The 13,560-nt window shown below is 35.7% G+C and overlaps 2 protein-coding genes across 2 annotated transcripts in view; one reads left to right on the top strand and one right to left on the bottom strand.

The window, feature by feature from the left end:
- LOC131796892 (inhibitor of growth protein 5-like) overlaps nt 1-12,925 on the bottom strand; it is a 28,452-nt gene extending 15,527 nt beyond the window's left edge. The window contains exons 1-3 of the mRNA XM_059114498.2: nt 12,863-12,925; nt 9,719-9,751; nt 9,247-9,306 (exon numbers count right to left, since the gene is read on the bottom strand). The gene's annotated coding sequence lies outside the window, so the exon portion shown is untranslated. The remainder of the gene's footprint in view (nt 1-9,246; nt 9,307-9,718; nt 9,752-12,862) is intronic.
- Nucleotides 3,183-12,096, top strand: LOC131796891 (uncharacterized). Its single transcript, XM_059114497.2, has 3 exons — nt 3,183-3,796; nt 7,449-7,752; nt 10,190-12,096. Exons 1-3 carry the CDS (start codon nt 3,478-3,480, stop codon nt 10,440-10,442), a joined length of 876 nt encoding a protein of 291 aa, XP_058970480.1. The 5' UTR covers nt 3,183-3,477; the 3' UTR covers nt 10,443-12,096.
- Nucleotides 12,926-13,560: the final 635 nt, after the last annotated feature.

Genomic DNA, 13,560 nt, shown 5'->3' with positions numbered 1-13,560 from the left:
AACTCTTTGACATCAGGTTTGATGAACGATCTATAGTAATTTCAGCAATTTGGGAAACTTGGTGAACGTTATTTCACATACTCAAAAATTACAAACATGCCTTGATGATTTGCAAACTAATAAAGATTGTTAAATATCAAGAAGATGACTCGCACAAATGAAACACGAACGAATAGACAACTTGACCTTAAGTGCTCAGAAAAACGCACTCGTAATAAATAAAAAGTATCACTATGCAAGGTAAACACAAAGAATATGCGTGCATACTAGGATAAGATTATTAGGCCGTCTACACGCATGCTGGTGAAAAGCTTTTAAACCTTGGGAAATCGGCCTTAATCGAAGCCAGGTAATAAAGTTCCGTATCCTGGGTTTTCGATGGCTAAAGATGTCTCCTTTTAACCATTTGATGCCTAAAACAACAAGGCACAACCACGATACATAACGTCAGATAAAAATAGACGATCACCAGTAAAAATATAGAGAAAACAAACAAAGAGCAAACTGATGAATACCTTCAGTGGGCTTAATAATTATAAAAAATTTTTTTTCCAATAGGAACAATTGATAAAGTATGAAAAGGTTGAGTTATGTGTTAAACAAGTAACATCTGTTACACCTGTTATCAGACCAGCCTGTGTCGACTTTTTCTTTAACAAAGGAATCTCATATTTAGAATTCCTTCCAACTCTTTGATTGAGTTCTAACAATATAATAGCTTCACAGTTTAGCAATATTAAAAAACAAGATCAAAAATTAGCGAAAGAAAACCATCGACTTCACGGTGTCGCGTGCCATCGATAGCTTAACTTTGATAAACCTTGCCGCAAAAAGTCGCTAGAACTTGTCTTAACAATATTTACATTACGACTACAACCCAAACAAGCAGTTCTTTGCAAGGAAATAAAACGAGAAAACATGGTGACAGCAGATGTTCATTTCCACCAAAAAAGTGCGTCATTTGTCTCCTAAAACGGAAGAGCAGGCGCCATAAGACAAGAGTGAAACGATATAAACCAAAAAATTACACAATAGCAACACGAAACAATAGTTTCGCGGTTTTTCCGTGTTGAATTACATAATTCTGAGCAAAAGAAACAAAGATAAGGATTAAATTTCGTGAGGGTCGGAAGGAAACATGTTCTTTCCAATGTTTTGTCTACGGCGATATTAGATTGCGACCATCGGAATGTTTCGATGAGGTATTCTAAAAGAGTGTCGGATTAAGCCTGTTACAGGTGTATGAAAATCTTGTTAGTTCTTATAAAGGTACATTAGACTACATGAAGGTTTCTGACCAATAAAGCTGAATGTACATTCAGAGACCAGTGTCAGTAAGAAAAAAAAAAAAATTAAAAAAAAAATAAAAAGATTTTTGTATCCACTGAATAATTACCCAGGATTATCTTAACCAACGAAGCTCCTTTAAAATTATTTTGTACGCTCTAAAACTTTGGAGGTCGGCCATTAGGAAAAATAACACAGTGCGGACAAAAAGAAACGATCAATCATCAGGCTGATCTCAAGTAAAGTAATAGCAGTCATCGTCAGGAGCACGCGCTATCTCCCTCCCTGACGTATGGCTGTTTACAACAACTTATCGCATTTACTTGTTTTGGTGTCTGCTTCTCATTGATTAACGTGATTCCTGATTATTTCAATCAGACGGGATCCTGACGTAACAGACGGGATCCTGACGTAACAGACGTTGCGTCAATGATTCCGTTTCTTTCCACCCTGCCTTGGAATTCTGTTCGGGGGGGGGGGGGGGGAGAGAAAGGAGCTCACACAGGTTGAAGCTTAAGGGCTTGCAAAAAATTACAAAAAAAAAATAAACAAGAAGAAACTAAACTCTTGCCGTATAAACTGTGAAGACTGATATATATCTACAAACTTTCAAAGCAGCAAGACAATCGTTGCACTTGTAAAGTTAACTAAATAACGGCAGATCTTTCCAAAGAAAACTGTACTAGGACTTTTCAAAGGGTTGTAAGGATTTCTCCCCATTTCCTTCCTCTGTGTAAGTAACATTGTTCACAGCAAAGTACGAAACTTCAGCAAAAAATTAAAACATGGAAGAATATGGAGATAAAATGGCCGAAAAAACGAACATAATCTGCAGTATTAGACAGGAACTACGCCACCTCCCCCGAAAAAAGTCAACTAAACAAATCAGTTTAGGCATGAACACTATGTCTCCCAAGGCTATTTTAGGCCATTTGCTTTCACTGTAGGTTAGGAGGCTCACTTGGATAAGGTTATCACTTTCCATTTCACTGATATGTCCCAATGTCACGCGAATGCACCTAAAAATATTCACTTTAAAAACAACTGGACCTTCCCACGAAAATATTGTTAGCGGACTATTTTTCAATTTAGTTAACTTCCACGCATAGCCGGAATACTTACATACAAATAGGTTTTGCCTTTTATGAATACGTGTCCCGTTAAGGATGACAACGTTAGGCTGACCTGGAACTTATATAGCCTCACGCTTGTGATAAATATTGCCTTGAGTTCCGGATCCCGCGCACACGTCTGAATTTGTTTTTCGGGGTCTCTAGGCAGCCAAGAACGGGCGCGGTAACGATCCGTTCAGTTTTACCGTAATTGGTATCTTCGAGTATGTTTTGACTGCGATATTCCGATAAGTAAGAAAATCATCCACATTTTCGAGAACACTCAGCAAGAAAGTTTGTATCATTTCGGGGTCATTGTTGTAAAATATTACTTCGGAAATCACGGTCTTCAGTGTTTCTCAGTTTTTTTTTTATTTAACACAAAACACTGACATAAGGAACGGCGTTCAACGGATTTACATGTATGTATTTCACTTCGTAGACGAGTCGAATATTGAGGTACTTAACATAGTGATTACTTAACTCTCTTAGTTTTCTCTGAGAATTTGTTTTGATCTGTTCTGCATGCAGAAATCCCACGCTGTTGTTTTTTTCAGTGACATAATTAACAGAAGAAAGGCTGACGAATGTTCCATTCTTAGAAATGAACTAAACTGAACAGTATGCAAATTCTTTGCGGAATGTGTCGGAAATTTCCAGCCGAATCCCTAACAACAATAGACAACAATTGAAACAAAAGCCCGCAACGCGTGAACTGAACCAATAGAAGGAGGAGCTGGTGACGTAAATATACACCAATCACATAACGCTCACAATCCCACAGTTTATTAGTAACGCGCGAAAACACATGGTTACCATCACTGAGCGATCACTTGTTCGATTCGAGCGGGAATCACTCTTGACGCGTAGTAGAGTTTTCCAGCATTAGCTTGAAATGGGAATAAACTGTCATCAACTAGGATTTTCAAACGAGAGGTATTTTGCAACGGGGCAAGATAATCTGTGTTAAACTGAACCCGAAACCTAACACCGCCACTTATTTGACTGCAGTATTCTAACCGGAAGGGACAAGCAAGAGTAATTATTGTACTAAAGTGACTTGGCAGTTCCTTGTAGCATGGATCCTCAACGAAAAAGACTTCAGCACAAGGACACCTTGAACTGGAGGACTCCTCCAAGTATTTCTCCGCCAAGTCCATGCGGACCTTCCTCGCCTCAATCGCCTCCACCACTGGTAGTAAGAGGCAAGAGTCTTTCGCTAAACAGGGTTGGCGCTCCCGCACTATTACCAATCCGCGAAACTCCGGCTAAGGAGTTATCTAAAAGAGGCCGAAAACAAAGACTTTTGCTCTCCCAAGCAGGGAACCTCGCTTTGAAACGAAGAGAGACGTCTCCAGACTTTAATAAACTTGAAGCTCGACTGAAACCGAAGCGAGGTGAGTTTGTGTTATCAAGTGATACGTCTCTTACTGAAATTATGCCTCCGATCGATTGCGTTCGCTTTACAGAAGCCCAATACGATCCATCTTAACTCCATTGTGGTGTTTCGACCGCGAGTTCATTTAAATAACCATTCAGATTTCCCATAATAGTGTGACGGCTGATATTTTGTGGTTGGGGTGTGATAAATTTACTCCAACAGGGCTTTAAACCAATTTGATCATGCTCACTGTACCATCGCAGCAACAGAGCGCCCTTCGGCGTGGTGATTTCATCTCGTCTCATTTATTTTGAAGTGAGCTTAAGCTTGTTCGGTAGTGAATCTGTATTGAGACTACATGTACGATATAGGATGTTGGCTTGTGTCAAGATTATCAATCAAAGCAGCCCGGGCATACGTGACTTGATTCATTGCGTGCTGCCGCTATGGGAATTGTTTTTAATGAGGGAATAAGAACTTCCCTTACACAAGAACGAGTCTATTTGTACCTTTGCACCGGTCTCACTATTAGCCTTGCTTTTCAAACACAAGTATGCATCAAAATCCCTCTTCTGTTTCGTTCATCGTTTACCTAACAAACATATTTTTCTTGAAAATCGCTTTATATATTGTCGCCGTATTTATTTGCGGCTCTTTGTTTTATATAAACATTTCACTTGCACAGAGGGTCGAGGTCCAGGCTCAATTGACGTTTACAAAAATTTCTATGAGTTTGCTACAGATACACTAATCTACCGGGCAAGCGACTCTTGAACAAAAACAAATATCTCTTTTGCGGCATGGTTATGTCAAGCTAAGTGATTCGCGGCTTCTGTCCTTCGTGTTTCTTAGAACGAACCGCTCTTCAAGCTCCAGTGATTCCAAAATCCTCAGACACACAAAATCAAAGGGTCATGTTTTGAGTTACTACAAGAAAATAATCCCTTCATGCTATTGAAAAGTTCTTTCGAGGACCGTCTATACTAAAACCAATACATGTGCACATCGATTGCTCTTTCTTTTCGATAATTCGCCATTGAACATGCAAAATCAGTTTTAACCATGTCAAAAAGCCATTAAAAATAAAATATCTCGTGACCAAACAACGGCAATCATTTTGTCATGCAAATCGCAAACATCATGATAACAACAAATCACCTTCTGTGAGACAAAGTCTAACCAGGAGTAAAACAGACTGCGAAAATGTTGTTTTGTGCATTTTCCTAAATGAATCATACTGAAGTGACTCAAAAGGCAAGCGGCTCACTAAGATTGCTCACCGGGCATTAATATATAATGCAACAAGTGTATAGAGTCGGCATCATCACTAAGTGTCCACAACCACTTAACGTTTTGGATAAATGAACTCGGGTAGATGTAATAACACAACTGTATAAGATATCATCTTTAGAACAGGTCTAACCGAACAGCTCCATTTAAGATGTAATATCGAACTTGAAAGAAATGCGCATCTAATCAAAAATTAGCGACATGAGTGTGGTATGTAAATGTTAGTGCGTAATATTGCCAAAGGGCAGCAAGTTTTCACTTAGTATCTGACAAACTAATGAAGGTATTCTTATTTTTTATCTATAATGTCTCCACTACAAAGATATAGTAGAGAGAAAATCGTGCCGTTCCGCTTTCAAGTCAGTTTTTTTTCCTTTTTCGAAAAATTTACCCCCTTCAAGGTCAGACTTTAATGCAAATAACTTTGTATTCAAAATGTACAGCGAAAAACATTTTCTGCTAAAATATAACTTATTTTCTTTCACTTTTCCGGTGCCGACTGACCAAGGTTTTTAAGTATGATAATGCGATTTGTGGAAGACTGCAAAAGGTCACTTTTATCGGAGTTCAATAGTGTCTCACACAAACTGGCGCGCGTGCAGTGGTGCATGGTTGGACAATAAACAACACCTCTAGTGAATACTGCAGAGCAAACCAGACATGTACGTCTTTTTAAATAACTGATCAACGGTTCCAAAAATAAAGCTTGTGCATTTAATACGCATCGATCAACATTTTCCTGCTGTAAAATCAACATGCTACTTTATCACACAATACTGTAACCAACAATTTTCAAAGGTAGACCTTTTCAATCTTTTCAATTTTTCTCTTCCAATCTCACAAAAATGAGCAACAAAACTTCAAATTTAGTGCAATATTTTTAGATCTAGTGACATTAATGACAAATTATGGAATTAATCCAAATGCTTGCAGCTTCTTATTTTGTTGTTCTTTAAGATTTTGCCAAACTTGGAATGCTATTGTTCTAATGATATAAAATCCAACTTTAGTATCAGTTAACCACAATCTCTTAACTGTTCTCAATCCGACCTAAGAGCTGCCTAAGTAATGAAATAATTGGTTACCACGAGAAACAGATCCAGCAACAATAAAACGCTCCTCAAAGAGCTCATGTTATGATGATATTAACTTAGATGGAAATCACGTCTCCTGAAAAAACCAACTACATTTCATTCAAGTGCTTTTTCCTAGATATTTGCTTGAAAAAAAGTGCCGCTTATCACAGTTGTAAATTTTAAAAGATGATCTAAGTTAAGATTAAATATTAAATATATTAAGGGGTTAACCAAGGGACCTTATCTAAAGATAATCATGATCTACATCTAAAGCCAATTGCTTCAGTTTAATTAGGGACAAAATGTTTTTCAGTTCACTTTATAGCGTAATAATTGAATAGTATTAGCCATACATTAAGGTTTCAATTCAAACAACATGGCAAGTAGAAAACAAGTTTTCAGATCAACTAATTATTGACAAAGTGTGGGAAGAGTAACATGCCTTACATCAATAACAGGTTTTTAGGTAACAAAAGCTTTGGTTAAAAGGAGTCATGAGGTTAGCCAGACAGTCTGGCTGGATATGTTGTAATGTTAGTTGTATGGGTGTACATGGTGATATTAAATGTCTACTGCCAAGCTGCAAAAATATAACATCTGGTGATGAGCTTGACATGTCTTACTTTGTCTCTGTTTTTCAGGTGACATGAAAAGTGTAGATTAGATAGGTTTTGTTTCATTTAGATATGTTAAAATTATTAGACTGCTGAGCTCTTATTAAAAGTATGGCTGATGTTTTATTTTAAATTGAAATATACTTTAAAAGAGGAACACTGCCAGTTCTTCACTATCAAACTAAGTATAAGTACTTTAAGGAGCCGCTATGTCATAATTCAGAGAAGTTACCATGGTTGATACATGTCTGGCTTCAATACAAGAATTTAGAAGGGGTATACTTTTAATTTATTTTGATATAGTACTACTAAATGAGCATATCATCAATCATAAACACTTATTTGCAAATTGACAACTATTCTTTAATTACTTGTGACTAGGTAAACTGCCAATGAATAAAAGGGGATAAGTCAGTGGAGTGTCAGTGGGGGTACAACAAGGTGATTTGGTTTATCAACTGAGTTGATAATGTAAATTGGCCTCTGTAGAGAGTTTCTAGGGCTGGTGTTTTGAGCATCAGCCCTTCATAAGAGCACAGACACTCAAAATGTCAGCTTTAGAAACCCTCTATGGTGGACAATTTACATCATCAACTCAGTTGTTGAAACAAAATTACCTTATAAGATAAACTGTTGGCCAAAATCTGTGTGTACAGGTTAACTCAGGGTTTGCTTTTGCATATGACAGGTCCTCTGCCAATGAGAATGAGAGCATTACCTCAGTCATTCTGGCAGGAACCAAAGAACATCCAGAACAGCTCACTAAGCACAGAAGGAACACTATCATCATTACCACCACTATTTCATAATGCCAACAATACAAGTTATGATGTTAGTAAAGTAAGACCAGTGACTCCTCCAGAGGAGAAGTATTTGCCACGACCCCCAAAGGAACCAAAACTTGTAATAACTTCTCCACAAGAGCAGCTGTTAAAATTATTTGAGACAGTAGAGGAGGATAAGACTAAGAAATTTGTGATCAGAAGAGGAAGGTGAGTGTTGATCATCATTATAACATAACCTGTTGGTCTGCATGCCTTTTAAGTTTATGTGACCTTTGCATGCCTGTAATGTTGTTTTACAAACTATCTTTTAGATACACTTATCTCAAGCAAGTCTTGCAACTGATCAAGACAAGTAATCAAATACCTGGCTTATAAGAGAACACACAACTAGTATCTGGAAGTACTTTTCTACTGTTTGTTTTGTTTTCAGTAAATGCAACCATCACAAAATCTTTTGGGTCCTGAACTACAATTTAAGACTTCTGCTACATGACTATTGACATTCAACAGGAAAATTTGTTCCTTTGTGGGTAACTCTAAAACCAATGTGATCTTAGTTTGCAAATTCTCTCTATCCCTTTTTTCATAAATTATCAAAATTAAAGTTTGAAGAATATGCAATATTAATGAATCTGTTTATCACCCTGTGGGGTGTTGATGTTGCTTGGGGAAAAGTGATTCAGCAACTTCAGTTCACCACAAACCCCTGCTTTGTTTTCTTTTGTGATACATATTGGTTGCAGATTAAGTACCTCAATTAGTTTTAGCCTGAATATGAAATGCCAGTTTAAAATTTGACAAATTTAGCCAAAGAATTTGTGTTGTTAGGAATTTGAGGTGAAATCCTTATTTAAAAAAACAGTATAAATCTATTTTGTTGCTTTACATTTTGCATCTTTGTTTAGATACATCCTATAATTATAGCCACATACACTGTATAGGCAAATTTTGTTTACAGGCAAATATACATCTTGTAGCAAAAAATATTAAGTACCTCTCCAACTCATGAACACATTTCACATACAGATGTAACAAATTCTGAGGCCTTTTTGAGCCTCTTGTCTTTTAGGTTCCTAACCATTATACATATATATATATATACTGTTGGTAATACTTGAAACTTTGCAAGTGACCTTGCTATCCAATACTCAGCCTCTTTTATATTGTCAAGTCATGCAGTTGCTCACCATATCATCAATCATGTGTGACTAACCAAGCTTTTGTGTGCTCAATAATTTGTAAATTTCAAAACAGATCTAGATCATTTTGTTCCATGCAAACACAGTATCTTAGCTACTTTTGTCCATTGGTAAAAATCATAACATTGGCTTAATCCTGTTGTGAGCTACTTGTAAACTTAAGGTAATTTATTCCACTTCCAATTTGGAGGCTGTGTTTGTTAGGCCTGTGTGTATAAGAATGAGTTCATTGTTGGATTGATATTGCACAAAGGAAAAAGTTTATTCATGAGAAGATATTGACAACATAAGCAAATTTTTCCGGCACTCCTTGCCCTAAAATGGCATGAAAAGGACAAGAAGCAAGCACTCGATGATTAATTGAGACAATCCTCTACAATAATCAAAATAGAAATATTTGATATTAGATCAATATCATTAACAAAGATGTTCACACTCAAAATTAACATATGTTACAACTGATCAAGTTTTTGCAGTATTCCATTTAAATTATGAAACTGACCTTTCTGGATATCCATAATCATGATGAAGACATAATGCTGACTAGGCGAAGTAAATGACTCTATGAAAAAATAAGAGTGAATAACTGAAAAACAATCTTATACAATATTGACAGCATGTTAAATCTCATCACACAAGGAAGAATCTAGATAGATGTTGATACATGAACTTTCATAACCTATTTTTAATGTTTTTTAAACTAAAACTAGTGTCCAAGAACTTATTATGGGAAAAAATTTACAAGGAATGCATCAGCCCTAGCATGCTTCTCTGTTTCAACCATGAATAAGCAATGGTTAATTACATGTTCACATGTATACTGTTTATATATGAAAATGTTTAGCACTGTCTACAACAACAACAAAAAAAGAACAACAGAAAACTAAGTTTTTGTGCATTTACATATATACAATCTCAGGGTGAGCAGTTTGCAGTTTAAAATAAGTTTCAGGTCAAAGTGACTTTTAAGTTACCTTGTGTTTTGTTTCCTTAAGGTAAGCCTAGTCCTAAAACAAAGAAAAATTTGCATCAAAGTATTTTAACATCATTTTCAATTGAATTTATTTTGAGAAACAACATTAATTTGTAGTTGAAACTATTGCCTCCATTCTGATGATTTTTTAGCTACATTATTATAACATGCTACATCTTTCTCTATTGGACACTACAAAATTTAGCTTCAGAAACTCACAAAACTGGGTGGCTGAGTCATTTTTCTTATTAACCATTCAGTCACTTGTATTGGTTGGTCTGTTGGCACATTGTCTGCCTCAAAAATTTTTGTGTTGATCATTTTTCATAAAATGGCTTTTGTGTGAATTTAATTTAAAAAGTATTTTGTAGGTAGATTAAGGAGATTTATCTCAAAGTACATTTGACTGAAACATCTTATTTGTACATAGTTTAATTCATAAATGTTAAGATCTAACTTTTTTGTCTTGCAGACCTAGAAGGGTACAATCTGATTTAACACCATGCCAACTACCAAAATTGGAAGAGGACCCATGCATGATGACCAGCCTAGCAGAAAAGTTGTTTCCTCAGCTTTCCCTTGAAAACAACAAGCAAACACCAGGAGCCAACACATCACTCTCTTGTGTGTCAGTCCATGATGGTGACAAGTCTGTGACACTACCTTCCTTAAATGTTGAGCAGAATTACTCTCAGATGTTATCTGAAATTGTGGCTCACTTTTGAAAGTTGACATGGAGAGTTAAGAGAGTGTTAATCAATTAAGATCACATTGAGGTCTGGATTTAGAGCTCTTAGTTCAGCTCAGTAAGAAGTAAGGTACGCTAGACTCTAATACAAAAGGTTGACTGATAGTAGATACCTGAAGGGTCTTTTTACAGGGATTCTAATAGTTGTAACAATAGAGAGAGTTAAAGGTGTGGTTTCACTGAGGGATAGATTCTGGAAAATTTGGTTAAATAAGAAGTGATGGAATTTTTGCTGTATACAAAGATGCTATTTCCATCAACAAAATCCCTATGTTTGTGTACCCAAAAGTTTTCACGTAGGCAAATCTCTTGTTGTATACAGGAAAGTGCTGGAGTTTCTGCATCAAGTGATGACAGGGACTGAACACATGGTGTGCTTTGTAACCGTGTTGAATATAACAATAAATAGATTAATTAATAAAATAGTATATTAAATAATACTTAGATAAACTGGGACAAACAGTGACCTATTTCATTTATGCATTAATTCATAAATTGCTGAACATCAGGATTCAACTTATTTATTTTTCTGGGAAAAAAGACAGTGGTAGACTGTCAATACACAGCAGCCAAAACCAATAATTCCTGAACAGTTGAAAAATGATGTCCAACAAAATCTAAGTGGCAGGGTGCTTAACCAAATGTATAGAAAAAAATTAGTTTTGCAAATCTTTAAGAGGTCCCAATCTCTTAAATAAAAATATTTGATAAGAAATTACCCTTTTGTTAGAAAAAAAAGAATTTGTCTTAGCCATAACGTAAATATTTCAATCTAGTTGCAAAAAATTCCATCATGTTCACTGGGATTGCAAGACCGGTACATTCTGAATTTATTATTTTGTAACACAACACATATCAACAATATCCCACATTGCACCATGAAAATAAACAATTCAAGTGTTTGAATTTTTTTTTGTTCATATCCGGTGGATATATTTATAGATAAGCATCAAGGATGTTCTCTGAAAATTATGAGTGTTCTTCACTTCATTTTGAATAAAACAAATAGTTATTAGATGACTACATTTATTTTTTACTAAAATTGATGCTTCTCATGCTCTTACAACTGGTTTAATGAGGACCATTATGTTGCACAAGATAAAAGAAGTTCTAGAACACTCCCAAACAAATAAAATTTCTTTAGGTGGAGTAAATTCTCTTAAGGTTAAGGTACAGCAGAACCCAGCTAACTGTAACTCCAAAGGGAAACAAAAAATGGGTCCACTTGGCTGGGGTTTGAGTTAACTGATGATAAATGACTGAAAAAAATCGGTTAGGGAAATCTGATCTTGTTCAGATTACTGGGGGGTTTGAGTTAGCAGGGTTCCACTGTAACCTTATCATCAATTTATCACTTATTTTTTAATAGGTGACTTCTGTCTTGTCACAGCCTGAGTGATAATTTTTGTTCTGTAGAACTATGTCATTAGATTTATTTAAATAATTTCTGCTCAAAGGGTAAATGAAACGAAGTTAGTTAACAATGCAAATATTACTAACTACTCCCTGTGGTGTAACATGATATATTGGGGTGGGATAGAAGAGTGGGGTGACCATAGAACAAGCTGTATATATAAATATAAGAAATACCACCAAATATGTTTGTAAATAAAGAAAACTTATTCACTCAATTTTTTTGATGCAGCTCATAATTTGAACGTCATTTTATTTGTATGCAATTCCTGGTATTCTCCTAGCCTTTGTGACTCTGTTGGCTGCATAATAGGTAGATGATCTGGTAAAGTGCGAGAGCAGCTGGGATGTTTAAAAATTGCATTTTTACTTATAGTTAATCCAATATATTTGTAAAACGGGTATAACAAAACATATACATTTACTTAGCCTTTGGAATCTCAAAGGAAAAAGTATAAAATGGCCAACCACAATGAATTATGCCCTCTAAATATTTTCGATTTTAAAATTACTCAGTAATTAAAAAATAATTGAATTGTGATGAAAAGAATCAAACCAGCATCATCGGGTAGAGCCATATCCCTGTAAGTAAGCTTCATACACCAAATACTAAAGTCTTAAAAACTACGACTAATTTTTCAGAACAGAGATCCTCATTTACTATATGTATCTATAAATTACAGAAAGATTGTTTACTCACTAAACAAATACATATCAACAAGAATTGATTTCAACAACAAATGATCTAGGTGAAACATTAAACAAGGCAAGTATTATTATTGACTAGTTTGCTTAGTTGTTTTCTTTTGGAATTCAAAAGATAAGGGAATTTGTTACTCTCGGGAAAATTAATTAGAATTGATCTTAAGCCCAAATAATTATCACAAATTTCTCAGCTAAAGTAGACATCCATGCGATTCATCCTTTTCTTAAGTTAAAAAAAATTGTGACTATCAGAAAACCTTACAAAAATGACTTACTAACCGACGTTTCCCCAAGAACACAGCATTGACACCAGCAGTAAACGATCAGTAAACTGGTAATCAAATTTTTCCCTTCGGTATCTGACCTTTTCTACCTACTATACTAATCAGCACTCTTATTGGCTAATTGATATTACAGCTAATGTGATTGGTTAGTTTATGATCCTCACGGCGGGAACGTCAACTCTCAACGCTGGTTAATTTACCTGTTCTGTTTTGACACGCATGAAAGCTCTCTTCATCCTCGCTACAAAATAAGAAGCGCTGAGCCTAAAACATTTCTAAGAAATATGTTTGGATAATTTTTCTCATTGCGTCAAGACTCAATGAACTGCAAGCGATCGGTAGGGCACTAGTAGAGATTGAAAATTGGCAGTAAAAGAGATAAGCCGAACTGAATTACTGATCTGCGCACTCATCAGGTTTTATTTTCAAAATATGTTAAATATTTAACGCTATAAACTTTGAAATATCTGGAGCCTTCTACAGTCAACGGTATTGAAATACAGCCATGAAATCGACAATCAGCCTCATACCATCTGGGAATCAGAGTTCTGACTGATTCAGAGCGAGAACAACCTCACAGTTAGCTCTGGAGAGTCACGGCTTTTTTTCTCAGAACCATTCGGAAATATTTCAGTCCTCAATAATCACTTGATCTGCAGTTCTTCACTTTTCCGTAGGATCATCGTTATTACT

This window comes from Pocillopora verrucosa, chromosome 9 (genome assembly GCF_036669915.1).
Source record: "Pocillopora verrucosa isolate sample1 chromosome 9, ASM3666991v2, whole genome shotgun sequence".
In the NCBI taxonomy this organism is placed as follows: domain Eukaryota; kingdom Metazoa; phylum Cnidaria; class Anthozoa; order Scleractinia; family Pocilloporidae; genus Pocillopora; species Pocillopora verrucosa.
The sequence above is the reverse complement of the archived record's forward strand: the minus strand, read 5'-3'. Positions and strand labels throughout refer to the sequence as shown.

Coding starts and splice junctions, on each gene's coding strand:
- LOC131796891 (XM_059114497.2), top strand. CDS start 3,478: ATGGATCCTCAACGAAAAAGACTTCAGCACAAGGACACCTTGAACTGG. Junction 3,797..7,448: donor TCGACTGAAACCGAAGCGAG/GTGAGTTTGTGT, acceptor TGCATATGACAG/GTCCTCTGCCAATGAGAATG. Junction 7,753..10,189: donor TTTGTGATCAGAAGAGGAAG/GTGAGTGTTGAT, acceptor TTTGTCTTGCAG/ACCTAGAAGGGTACAATCTG.